Genomic DNA, 13,543 nt, shown 5'->3' on the forward strand with positions numbered 1-13,543 from the left:
CCCAGTTGCTGAGACTGCAGTCGTGTTCATTGTGAGGGTTGAACGTGGTGCGAGCGCGTGGCACAGTCTTTGCCGAATACCAGGGCTTTTTGGCCAAGTGAGGCTCACGGTGGTGACGTATTTGAATTACTACATCACACGTCACTGGAAACACCTCGCGTGTGACTTGCAGGAGAATGGGCAATGCCTTGTGCTGTCTACGAGTGGCACGAGTGGCTGGGGAAGAGGAGCAGAGTAGGAGATCCCTCACTCCTCGGAAAAGAATGACGTGCAACTGCTGCAAGAAGATCAGAGGCAGGTGGTTTCATTCCCGAGTTGCTGCAGAGGAATCGTCAGACTTCAATGTCGACCGCAGGGAAGAAAACACGCAGCAGGTACTCTCGGTCACGTGTGAACCCTTCTATGAGGCAATGTCGAAATGAACATAAGTTGTACTGTGTGCACAAGGTTCATTACTCACGTAAACATCAGACACTCATCCTATAAGGAGAGTTTGGTGTTTCGCAGCTAATTACCTCCAATTCAGTGTTGGTAAATCAGTTATGCTTTGTCTTATCTTTTTCCAAAGCATCTACAGATTGGGTGCTTCATTTATTCTGAAACTTAAACAAGGTCTTCAACAAGTGAATCCTACTTGGAATTTATACATGCCTACTTAATAAATGGGTCCAGATAGTCTTATTTTTGTAAATTAAAATGAAAAACATTCTCTTTCCTTTCACAGCACAAAGGATCCCCAAGCTTTAAAGTGTAAATGATAAAACTGGAATTACTGGATATTTCAATAAGAACAGAAAAGGCTGGAAACTCCCAGCAAGTCAGGAGGTGACCAACCTGCTGACTATTTCCAACATTTTCTGTTGTTACATTTGAAGTATAATTATTTTTAATATTTCTTCTGGGAACAATTGGCTGTCAAAGGCAGGAATTAAATACTCTTTATTGTTTTGGGGTAGGGAGAGTTTAGTGCTTTTTTTAGGAAGGAATATATGGGTTGGCACAACATCAAGGGCTGAAGGGCCTGTACTATGCTGCAGTGTTCTATGTTCTGTGTTTCTGCCATGGTGATTTAAGAGTAAATATTAACCAAGGACCCCCAGAAGAATGTGCCCTTTCCTTTGGTTTCTGCCCTGGAATGAGATGAGGTGAGAGACTGGAGTCCTGGTTTTGTGGCTGAAATCAAAACAAGAGTGTTCTTCGTAAAGATGCACCAAGAATCTGTGGTTTGCCTTTCATCAAATTCAAGTCAGAAACCTCAGCCTTGAGTGTATAGGTGTGAAATCTGAATGTCTCTGGGGATTGACCCTGTGCCATGTGTTCAGTTGCAATGCCTTGGGCCAATCCTGAAAGGTGTTTTGCCTTGCTTTTTCCAGATACTTTTGTTCTGTTCACTGCCATGGTTCACATGACGCAGTGAATTTGAAAATAGTCATTAAGTTTTAACTGTGATTTTTACCTTCAAGACCACATGCTTGTTCTTGGTAAAATGTTTTTATTGAGTTGGAAGGTTGGAACAGTGTGGTGCATTATCAGGATATAAGGTTAATTGGGATAAGAGTGAAATGATGCTTTTGACAAGAATGGATTATGCAAACTGCAGAGATATTGTTACATTTAAGTGGTTGGATAAAATTAAGTATTTCGGGATAAATGTAGATGATAATTATAATCATTTATATGAGTTGAATTATAGACCATTATTACATTAAATTAAATAAGATTTAAATAGGTGGAAAGATTTACCGATAACTTTAATAGGGCGCTGTGTTGGCACAGTCTCTCATGGTGTATAACGCCACATGGCGGAGCAGCCATGGGAAGATGTCCCTGCCTCAATTCACCTGCCCAGCGCACGCCTGTGGCAGCGATTCTGATATCACAATGCACGAGGTGATTGAGCTTAGGCTGCCCTTAAGAGGGCGCGGGCTGAATTTGAATAAAAACATCATTAATGGCTTTCAATGTGGTGGCTGAGTCTTTCTTGGTTGTGTCCAGCACGACAGTGTTTTAAAATGAATTTTTTCCCCCGTATTCAGTATTTTTGTCAATCAATTACATGTGGGATTCCTAAAAGGTTTTAAGGATTTCCATGTGCTGGGAAGATCTTTATTATGAAAAGGTAAATAGGCAAGAGTATCTATACAAAAATTGACTTGGAGTTTTATAATTACCACATTTTCAGGATTATTATGAAGCGGCACAATTCAAGTTTATTAATAGAATGGTTGGATCACAACAATCTTTACGTTGGGCTAAAATCCAAATGGCTCAGCTTCATGAACAAAGAATGCAACAGTTTATTTATAAATGGAATGCTCAACTTTTCCAAAATTATCCTTTACCGGTGTTAAAACATTTCATGGAAATATGGTATCGGACCAACGTTGCTATTGGTGCTGAGGGCAAAATTTCGGCTAAAACCCTTTGTATTAAAATAAGCTTTGTATTAAAATAAATCATGTATTCCTGAATATTTGGGAAAAGAGAGGTATTATCTTGGTCGAAGATTGTTATGAAGCTGGAAATTTTGTTTCATATCAGTGATAGAATGAAAAAATGGATCAGGTCCATGCTTAGTAACTTTGTTACTAGATAATTTTGGACACAGTTTGAGATTACCTAGAAGGATGAGATTTGAATGTTTAATTATTGAAGGAGGGGAAATGGGATTGATTACACAAATGTATGCTTTATTACAAAATAAGATGCCTAAGTCGGATATTTATAAAGTGAGAAGTAAAAGGAAGGAGGTTCTGTCGGTTTTAATTTCTCAGGATGATTGGATGACATTATGTGAGGACAGTGTGACTAAGCCAGTAAACGTAAGATAAAGATTCGTTCATTATAATTTTATTCATCAACTTTACTTAACACCTGAGAAGTTGAAGAGGTATAGATTTATCTCTTTGGATATGTGTTTTCAATGTGGAGAATAGATAGGGTCTTTTTTACATTCAGTATGGTTATGTGATCAGGTGAAACCCTTTCTGAATGGAATTATGGAACTTTTGCAGGGGTTGTTTAAATTTAAGCTTTCATTAGAGCCGTTAGTATTTTTATTGGGACATATGAAGTAAAATGGAGTTTGGAAATGAAATTGGATACATTTCAAATTGCATTTATTCAGTTGGAATAGGCAGTAGCGAGAAAATGTAAAGCTATAACCTGGAAAGATGAAATTGAATTAAGTATTCAGAGATGGCACATGGACTTGCAATCATGTATTACATTGGAAAAGATAACTTACAATTTACGCCATCCGTCTACCATTTTTGTTAATGTGCGGGTCCCTCTGTGAAGTGTATGGGTCTAAATATGTCATGGTTGATTGGTGACATCAAACCCGACTATGATGGTTTGTTTCTTTAGTTTGAGGTTGTAGAGGATGGGAGGGAGCTAAGAGAGGGGGTGGGAGGGAGGTATATATGGGGGAAATTTTTGTATGTTAATATGATGTATTTTATTGTGGATTTTGAATTTGATTTTAAATAAAGTATACAAAAAGAAGGTTACTTTGTAGACCACATGCTAATAGTTCCTTTCATTGTTGTTCAATAACATCTGATCCTTTCCTGCTTCTAAACTGTATTTCTGTGAAATCTCCACACAGCGGCTTCTCTGTGTATTTCCGGCACTACCTGATCCAATGCACTAATTGATAAGGTGGTGTCTGCAACCTATCTTAAGGAAGGCTGAGACGACCACAGATCGCTAGTGATTGTTGTTTTCTTTCAAGCAAAGTTGGCTCGGCCAAGGGTTCTTCTCAGATCTCTGAATGTGCAGTGTGACAAGAGTTTTAGAGGTAGCTTGGAATGAATTACTCGAGCAGCTTCCACACACACACATTTGAAAACCCAGAATTTTAGCAGGCTTATTGCATCCTGCTTTTTGCAAAGGAGCAACAAAGTATCCACATACAGCTTGCCTAGGAGAGCATGTGGCGTTAGCAGGCAGAGTTAGAACAGCTTTGCTCTCAGAGAGGGAGGGAGTGAGAGAGAAGGAGTCAGATAAATCTGTTCCAGAGGGACAAGCTGCCAAACTTTGGAAGGCTGCCTGGTCAAAGGAGAAGACTGATGGTCTGAAAGATGACCTGAAAGAAAAAGGATCATCCGGAGAACCCTGAAGGGGACAAGTTTTGTCAGAAAGACTAACTAAGAAGAAATCAGTTGCAGATGCTCTGGAAATGGAATCTCTCTCTCTGAAAACCAGCAAGAGCCCTTCTGAGTGGTAACCATTTGTCTGTTAAACACCAAAGCTTGGTGAACTTTGTTAATGCTAATGTATGAGCACTGTTGCAAGAATTGCCTGCAACCAGCGAGATTGGACTGTGATCCAAAGAACTTTTCTAATCTTCAATACACATTACACTCACCTGCACTTAGTATTTGAGGGCGGATTAAGTGGGTTAGGTAGGTTAAGTAATAAGTTAAAGTTCAATTCTGTTTTCATGTTCAAATAAAATTCTAAACAACTTTTGTTTAAATAACCCTGTGTTGTCGTGCATATCTATTGCTACTGGTTTTTGGGGTCATCTGGACTCCGTAACATTTTATGGGGGCTCATCCTTTAGGATTTGAACATTGTAGTTTCATGATTTATTAGTTGATTGGGTTGTTTTTGCAGGCTATTTTTACAAGCTAACAGAAAGCTTGTGTCTGGAAAAACTGCAGCAATGGATGTTGATACATTTTTGTTACAACCATCACCTGCAGAACTGCAGAAGGTGAGAAAGTAGGAACTGATGGCTATTTCTGAGGCATTGAAAATTGTTGAAATTAAACATTGGATGAGAAAAGTACAAACGTAGAGGATTATAATAGTGAAATATTACATGTGAAGGAAAATTTGTTGAGGAAGACTCACAAAAGGACATTCCAGAATAATAGGCATTTTCAGAGAGCTCATGTGGACCAGATTAATAAACCTGTTCATAAGGTTAGGATGGAGCAGGATAGTAGGGCTGAAATAAAGTCTGGAGAAAATGTTCAGTAAAAAGATGAAGGAAAGGTAGGAAAGGACAGAACTTCTGTATTTATATGCAATTTGTGTAAGAAAGCAGGTCATGTGACTGTGAATTGTCTAGTCTTGAAGCAGAAAAGGTAAAAACAGGTTTAACCAGAACCATGTATACAGAAACAGTGGAATTTAAGGAGAGCAGAGGTGCATAACCTGATCAGTAGGTCATGGATGTTTTCAAGCCTTTTGTGTCAGAGGGCTTTGTCTTAATAAAGGAGGGAGAACCACAGGTTCCAGTTAACATTCTTAGAGATACTGAGGCTGCTCAGTCATTGTTGTTAGAAACCGTTTTAACTGTGGATCAAAGGACAGACACAGATGAGACAACTTTGATTAAAGGTGTTGGAGATGAGGTAGGGTCAATATTGCTTCACAAGGTTGTGCTAAATTCAGAATTAGTCAAAGGAACTGTTGTAGTAGGAGTTACCCATGCAAGGTGTCTCGTTTTTGCTGGGGAATGATTTGTCAGAGAATAAAGTTGGGTCAGTTTTAAGATTGACAAATTGGCCTAGTAAGGATGTGGTTAGAGAGGATGGTGAGATATATCCTGCATGTGCGGTAACTAGATCTGTGACTAAGAAAATGATGACAGCTGAAGATGATCCAGATGGGGGGAGTCACGTGATGGAGTAGTGGCCGCTCAGGGAATTCCAGCCCTCTCCGGAAAAGTTAAAAAACGCACAAAACACAAAGGTACAAGATTAAAATTTAAAACAAAGTAAAAATAAAGGTGAGAAGAAAATGGCAGCGAAGAGAGAAAAGTCGAAAACAACGGGAAGAAGAGAAGAAGAAAAAACGTCGGAAGAAGAAGGTGAAGGCCTTACCTGTCCGAGGAGGCCCGCCGCGGAGAGAGAAGCCCGCTCCCTCAGGTCAGTGGAAGTCCCGGGCTCGGGACTACAAAAATGGCTCGCAGAGCCGAGTAAAAGTGCGCAACCGCGCAAGAAAAAAAACACACTGACGGGAGGGGGAAACAGCTGCGGAGTCGATCTCCACAGCTGAGAGAGACACCTGCAGCACAGCAGCTGGTGCAGAACAGAGACAATAACGACAACAAGAAAGAAGAAGGTAAAAAGAAAAGAAGGAAACAACAGATGGTCAATCCAGAGGAAGAAGAAGAAGAAGAACAGAAAGAAGTGGAAGAAGAGAAAGGCAAGACAATGGATGTATCTTTTTTCAAAGAATATATGGAATCAGTGAAAGAATGGCAATTACAAGAATTTAATGAGATAAAAAGAAGAATTACGAATGCAGAAGAAAAAATGAATAAAATAGAAATGGTCATATCAGAGATAGGAAAAAGAGTGGAGAATGTGGAAGAACGAGAAATAATCGTAGAAATGGAAGTAGAGGACAAAAGAGAAATTAGAAGAATCTAATAAAAAAGTTAAAGAGGCACATGAGCTGTAAGCTCAGAAGACAGATATAATGGAACACTACATTAGAAGAAATAATATAAAGATTGTGGGCCTTAAGGAAGATGAAGAAGGCAAGAATATGAGAGAATTTATAAAAGATTGGATCCCCAGGGTCCTAGGAAGACCAGAATTACAGGAAGAAATTGAAATAGAGAGGGCACATAGAACATTAGCCCCGAAACCACAACCGCAGCAAAAACCAAGATCCATTTTAGTAAAATTTTTAAGATATACAAGAGAAAATATTTTGGAGAAAGCAATGAAGAAAATAAGAGAAGACAAAAAGCCACTGGAATACAAAGGTCAAAATTTTTTTTTGTATCCAGACATAAGTTTTGATCTCCTGAAGAAGAGGAAGGAGTTCAATACAGCAAAAACGATCTTATGGAAAAAAGGATATAAATTTATGTTAAAGTACCCAGCAGTACTTAAAATAGTTATTCCAGGGCAACAAAACAGACTATTCTCGGATCCAGAGGAAGCACGAAAATTTGCAGAACAACTACAAAACAAGCAGAGAGATGAAGACATGTAATGAGAGTAAAAATGACCACGAACTATATGTATGTGTGTATATGGGTATATGTATGTATATATTATATATATAAAAAATATATATATATATATATATATATATATATATATATATGTAGATGTGTATGTATGTGTGTGTATACATGAATGTATACGTATTTAGAGGAAAATATATAGAGTATAGATAAGAATTAATAAGGGAATGAAAGGGAATAGAGGGAATAAGGAGGGAATTAAAAGAGTGACCTTTGTTACATATGAAAATTGAAATCTTTTCCGTGGGGGGCTGGGTGGGGATGAGTTACGGTCACTGCAAAATCAGTTGACATTTGCGAGTGAATTCGCAAATCCAAATGGAGAGGGGAGATGTGTTTGCCCAACAAGAGATAAAGGGCAACTCAGGAGGGGGAGGGGAGAATGGGGTTAAAGAAGTTTTAAATAGGAGAATAAGGAAAATGTTTGATGTTTTAGAAATGTTGTCTTATAAAGTGTTCAAAACAAGAAAACAGAAATGGATAAGAAGGAAAGGTGATGATGGAGAAACGGAAAGGGAAGATAAACAAAGTTTGAAATGGCTACGTTGAACTATATGACTTTAAATATTAACGGAATACATAACCAAATCAAAAGGAAGAAACTGCTAAATTTACTGAAAAAAGAAAAAATTGATATAACATTTGTGCAAGAAACACATTTAACTGAATTGGAGCACACGAAATTAAAGAGAGATTGGGTAGGACATGTAACAGCAGCGTCGTATAATTCAAAAGCAAGAGGAGTAGCTATATTAATCAGTAAAAATGTACCAATTAAAATAGAAGAGGAAATAATAGATCCAGCAGGGAGATATGTAATGATAAAATGTCAGATATATTTGGAGTTTTGGTATCTACTCAATGTATATTCACCTAACGAAGAAGATCAAAAGTTTATGCAAGATATTTTTTTGAAGATAGCAGATACGCAAGGGAATATATTAATAGGAGGGGATTTCAACCTTAATTTGGATTCAAATATGGATAAAACTGGGAAAAAAATTAACAGAAAGAACAAAGTAACCAAATTTATAATTAAATCGATGCAAGAAATGCAACTTTTGGATATATGGAGGAAACAACACCCAAAGGAAAAGGAATATTCATATTATTCGGGTAGACATAAAACATACTCAAGAATAGACCTATTTCTGTTATCAGCTCGTATGCAAGATAGCGTAAGAAAAACAGAATATAAAGCTAGAATATTATCGGACCATTCACCTTTGATATTGACAACAGAGTTAGAGTACATCCCTCCAAGAATGTATAGATGGAAATTAAACTCCATGCTACTTAAAAGGCAGGATTTTAGAGAATTCATTGAAAGACAAATTAAAATGTACTTTGAAATAAATACGGAATCAGTGAAAGATAAGTTTATACTATGGGATGCAATGAAAGCATTCATTAGAGGGCAAATAATAAGTTATGTAACCAAGATGAAGAAGGACTATAATCAGGAAACAGAGCAGTTGGAAAGGGAAATAGTAAATATAGAAAAAGAATTAGCAATGAAGGAAGATACAACTAAAAGAAGAGAATTGGCAGATCAAAAAATAAAATATGAAACACTACAAACATATAAGGTGGAGAAGAACATAATGAAGACAAAACAGAAATATTATGAACTAAGGGAAAAAACGCACAAAATTCTAGCATAGCAGCTTAAGACAGAACAAGCTAAGAAAATTGTATTGGCATCAAGGAAAAAAGACAAACAAATCACATATAATCCAAAAGAAATTAAGGAAAACTTTAGAGAATTTTATGAACAATTATACCAAACTAAAAACGAAGGGAAAGAAGGCAAAATAGATGAATTTTTAACTAAAATTGAACTACCAAAATCACAAATAGAGGAATAAAATAAATTAACAGAACCATTTGAAATAGTAGAAATACAAGAGATAATAAAAAAAAAAACTACCAAATAATAAAACACCAGGAGAGGATGAATTCCCAATAGAATTCTATAAAACATTTAAAGATTTATTAATTCCTCCCCTCCTGGAAGTAATCAACCAGATTGACAAAACACAAAGCTGACCAGATTCATGTAAAACAGCAATAATTACAGTAATACCAAAGGCAGGGAAAGATCCACTCGCACCAGCGTCATATAGACCAATATCATTACTTAACACAGATTATAGGATAACAGCTAAACTATTAGCAAACAGATTAGCAGATTATGTACCTAAAATGGTAAATCTAGACCAAACTGGATTTATTAAAAAAAGATGCACAACAGACAATATTTGTAAATTTATTAACTTAATTCATGCAGTAGAAGGGAGTAAAGCGCCAACAGTAGCAGTTGCTTTAGACGCAGAGAAGGCCTTTGAAATGAAAGGGGAGGGATTAGACGAAGGGGCCCGAGAAATGAAGGCAGTGTTAGGGAGACATGAGCAGGGAAATGATGAAGCGGAATTCCGTCGATGCCCGTGTGTGTGTATAGGAGGCTGGTCTTTAGTATTTTCCATCCTTTTCGTATTGATCGAAGACTGGGCAAGACCACGTGTTGCCCATGTGCATATTCCGATGAAATGGTGTGGAATGGCCCCTGTTTATAAACAGGCATCTTCCACTCAAGTGGTTTCACATCCTCCTCAATCCCAAGGGTTTGCAAATAGATGAGGGAATATGGAATTGCTGCCAGGAAAGTACAACACGTCTTCAAACTAACAGGATTTTGCAATTTGTAGGAAACAACAGAAGGTCACCTACAAAAACATAAGAAGACAGTAGGTGATCTTCTGAAATGGTTGGCAGTCGAGGGTCACTATGGAGTTCATATCACCGAAGACGAATTCTACGCATTAGGTGATGGTTTCCAGATGGAGGAAGAGGACGATGCGATGGGGTCATTTGCTGAGATGGGCGAAAGACTGAATGACCACCAGCAAGGCCTGAAGGTATGAACACTTCCAGGTGTTTTGGATAAGTGTATATTCGAACAATTGTAAAACTATTTTGGATTGGACTTTTCATCAGAACCTCTGATCAGTACAGATTTGATGAAAGGCGACTAAATAAATTTCACTTAAATAATGACTAACACAATTTCTAAATAATGTTGAATTGAATTTTGACGATCTTCTCCCAATCCTATTCAAAGATCTAGCAGATCCTCTTTCTAACTCAGTCCTACTTTCTGTTCTTTGCTCTGGCCCAGTCACGCAAGTGATGAGAGATGACGGGAATATGATTAACTCACTAGTGAAGGGGCAGTGATTGACGATGGTCACAGAGGCCCTTCACTAACAATCTCACCATGGCAGCTTCTTAACAAAAACTCTTCACCTCAGTAATGCTGTATTCTCAGATAATGTGGATCTTGATGTTGTAAAGGGAAGAACCTCCTCCCCTATTTTGATAACTCCAGCACCCACTCATGTGATTAACTCTTTATAACCCATTGAATGGGCCATGCAAGCTATTCACAACCAAAAAGGGTTGAGGAAGCATACACCACCGGAATGAATTCTGGCGTAGCAACGTCACTGTTCGTCCACTCAACCAGGCCAGATCCTTGTGCAGATCTAGGGATTGGTTTGGAAAAGAGAGTGAGTAAGGCTACACCCCCTCACTACCACAATTTTCCTGTTGTTGAGGCAACTGTTGGTGACAGCAGGAGCAGAAAGATTCATCCCATGTTTCTCCAGGGGCTCCCTCAATTCTGATGTGTGGTAGCACCATTGTGCTAAATGGGATAGATTCAGAATAAATTGACAGCTGGAATCACAGTGGCCAAAAGGTACGATGGGCCTTTAACATTTGCAGCAGGAAAGTGTTACTTACCATCGTTAGTTCTCCCATTACAACCAAGACAAGTCATCACCATGGTTTAATAGGGAATGCAGATGCACATGAGGTGCCAGACTGATAATCTTACAACACTGGACAGTGGGCAGGCAATGCAGAAAAAAAAATAACATTCCAAAGACAGAATTAACCGCTGATGAAATTTGAGCTCTGTCGTCCTTCCGGCTGGGTCATGAACAGTAAACAGGAAAAGAGGGACCAAGGGTCTCCTCATTCTCAGTGGTGGTAGGCCTCAGCTTCTGAATAACAATGTTGGGGTTAAGACACTTTCTAGCATGTTCCATCAGGTTCTTCCGACACCATCACAGAAATCACTTTCACCCTATTTGATTTACTTAGGAACACCAAGTGCAGCAGACAAATAGGACCAGACTCCATCACATTCGAAGTACTGGAGAAGTTCAGTCTAGATTTTTTTGCACCTCTTGTCACAGTTGATCCACTGACATCCTTCTGACAAAGTGGCAAATTCTTCAGGTATCTGGTCCATCTACCAAAAGCAGGACAAAGCCATACTTTATTTAATCAGCTGCCCGATGGAAAGTGTGTCGCACACACTGTGACATAAAGTGGCATTGTTCACCAATAACCTGCATAATGGTACTTCAATTGGGTTTTGTCACATGACTCCAGGTCTCCTTCTCACTGTGGTCCTAACATGGACCAGCCACTTTGAGTACTGTGATAACTAAAACAGATCAGAGGCTACCTGTCAAGCAGTAGGTGGCGAACCTTTGCTCCGCACTTGACTGGATGAGCACAATTCCCAAAGGGCCCAAGGACCTCAACAGCAGAGCAAAGCAGTTGGCTTGATTAGCCCTCCATTCATTCTCTCCACTGAGGTAGTCCTGTATTCTATCAATGGAGTGAACGACATCTACTCGACTCCAAGAATATGTCCAAAGAGGAGCCTTCTGACATGGAGAGGGACGTGCATTAGGTCCGTAGGAACATTACTACCTGCTGATTCCCCTCCACACTCCTCTCCCTTCTAACTGGGAAAGATATTGCCGTTCGTTCAGTTTGGGCCCTGGCAGGGACACCTGCATCTTGAAGCACTAATGTGAAAATGATAATTACCCAGAATGTTTTCACTAAAATGGGGATAGATTTTCACGTTTGTCATTCCTTAATATGCAGTGCTCAAGTCAGATTTTCATCGTTAAAAAAGAGCAAAGATCTTTAAACATTTACCAATTGATGTTATCTTCTTTTCGTAAAGCATTGCTTAACATGTATGCAAATTATTGCCCTGTGTGTGCTTGACAGCCTGGTTTGTTTTGGAATAAGGCGACTTGAATAAAGTCTTGTCAAGTCCAAAGGATGTTGAACCAAATGGTAAAGATAAATACAATAAAGTCACCGTTATGTCTCTGTGTGGGAGGCTTTTTAAATAGCAGAAGAGATTTTACTTATTGATGCCTTCCACCATGCCAGGAAATGTTCATACTCACATAGACATGCACCCCACATTGGTGCACGACATTTACGACAGTGAGACGGGTGTGTTATCTCGTCAGGATCATGTGAACTCTTTTGTAACTTCCTAGGAATACACCCTTCTCACTGTGGTAACCGTCGTGCACTACTGGGGGGCACCTATACATGAGTATGAGTGCGAACAGTTTCCTGAGATGGTGGAAGGCATCAGTAAGTAAACTCCCTTCTGTTATTTGAATCTTGCATCTTTAAGTTATTTAAGAATCCTCCCAGGTAACACGGAGACAGAACATGTTGGCAGTGGTCGGTCTAAGAGAACAAGAATAAAACTATAAAATTGATTGGAAGTGACTGAAATCTGAAGGGGAAGAAGAGAAAAAGTACACCTGGAAATGAATGGCTGGTGCAATAGCAGTTCACCCAGTGATGGACGGGAGGCTGAAGACATGGTTGAATCGTTTAAAACGTTTCAGCAGATGTACAATTTAGCAGTGAAAAGCTATTTTAAAAATGCAACAGCGAGGAGAAGGTTAGTTCTATACATGTCTGGACAGGGGAGCCAGGCCGTGACTTATTTAATAGCTGAGAGCTTACGGGGTGGAGAAAAATGATCCAGAGCAGATATTTGCAAAGGTTGTTTCTCACCTTGAACTCAGCTCTAATCCTAGACTTGAATGCAATGAATTTCAAGGTTTTGTGTAAGAGACTGATGAGACTGTTACTAACTTCCTTACTACACCAAAAATTAATGCTGCAAAATGCAGATGGAAGGATATAGAGGAAAGATTAGCTGATCCATTAATATGCCCATCCTGAAGTGCAAAAGTCTCTTCTAGGGAAGGATAGCTTGAAATTGGCCAAAGACTCTGACACAGCCAGAGTCTTCAAAGCCACGAGGACGCAAATGAAATCCCTATCAATGCAGACCCACCCACAGCAAAGAGAAGGAAGGGTTGATGCTATAAAAAATACAATCAGAAAAGTGCCACCCCCAGGACCTGTAGGAAGGGCAGCGGACAACACCCCTCCGTGACCAAAATGATTGCCCCGCATACGGTTCTGAATGTGGAGCCTACGGCATAGCAAACCACTGGGCGAAGATGTGCAAGTCTGGCGTGAAGGAAACAGTGATACCAGTGAAGAAAAAAGACAAGAAGATCCACCATCTCTTAAAAATGTTGACACACTCATATACATAGACATCCACCCCACAGTTACTTCAGTGAGAAGGGTGCATTCTTACACAGTTACAAACTAGTTCACATTCTCCTGACT

General features: G+C 39.0%; 1 protein-coding gene across 2 annotated transcripts in view; it reads left to right on the forward strand.

Moving 5' to 3' along the window:
• The window catches only part of LOC138750548 (microtubule-actin cross-linking factor 1-like), a 31,934-nt gene continuing 18,391 nt past the window's right edge, over nt 1-13,543 (forward strand). For both annotated transcript variants that reach the window (XM_069912641.1, XM_069912642.1), the window contains exons 1-2: nt 1-374; nt 9,709-9,918. In XM_069912641.1, the coding sequence (XP_069768742.1) occupies nt 177-374; nt 9,709-9,918 (408 nt within the window). In that variant the 5' untranslated portion in view covers nt 1-176. The remainder of the gene's footprint in view (nt 375-9,708; nt 9,919-13,543) is intronic.

The sequence above is a fragment of the Narcine bancroftii genome, unplaced genomic scaffold (genome assembly GCF_036971445.1).
Source record: "Narcine bancroftii isolate sNarBan1 unplaced genomic scaffold, sNarBan1.hap1 Scaffold_165, whole genome shotgun sequence".
NCBI classification, from domain to species: Eukaryota; Metazoa; Chordata; class Chondrichthyes; order Torpediniformes; family Narcinidae; genus Narcine; species Narcine bancroftii.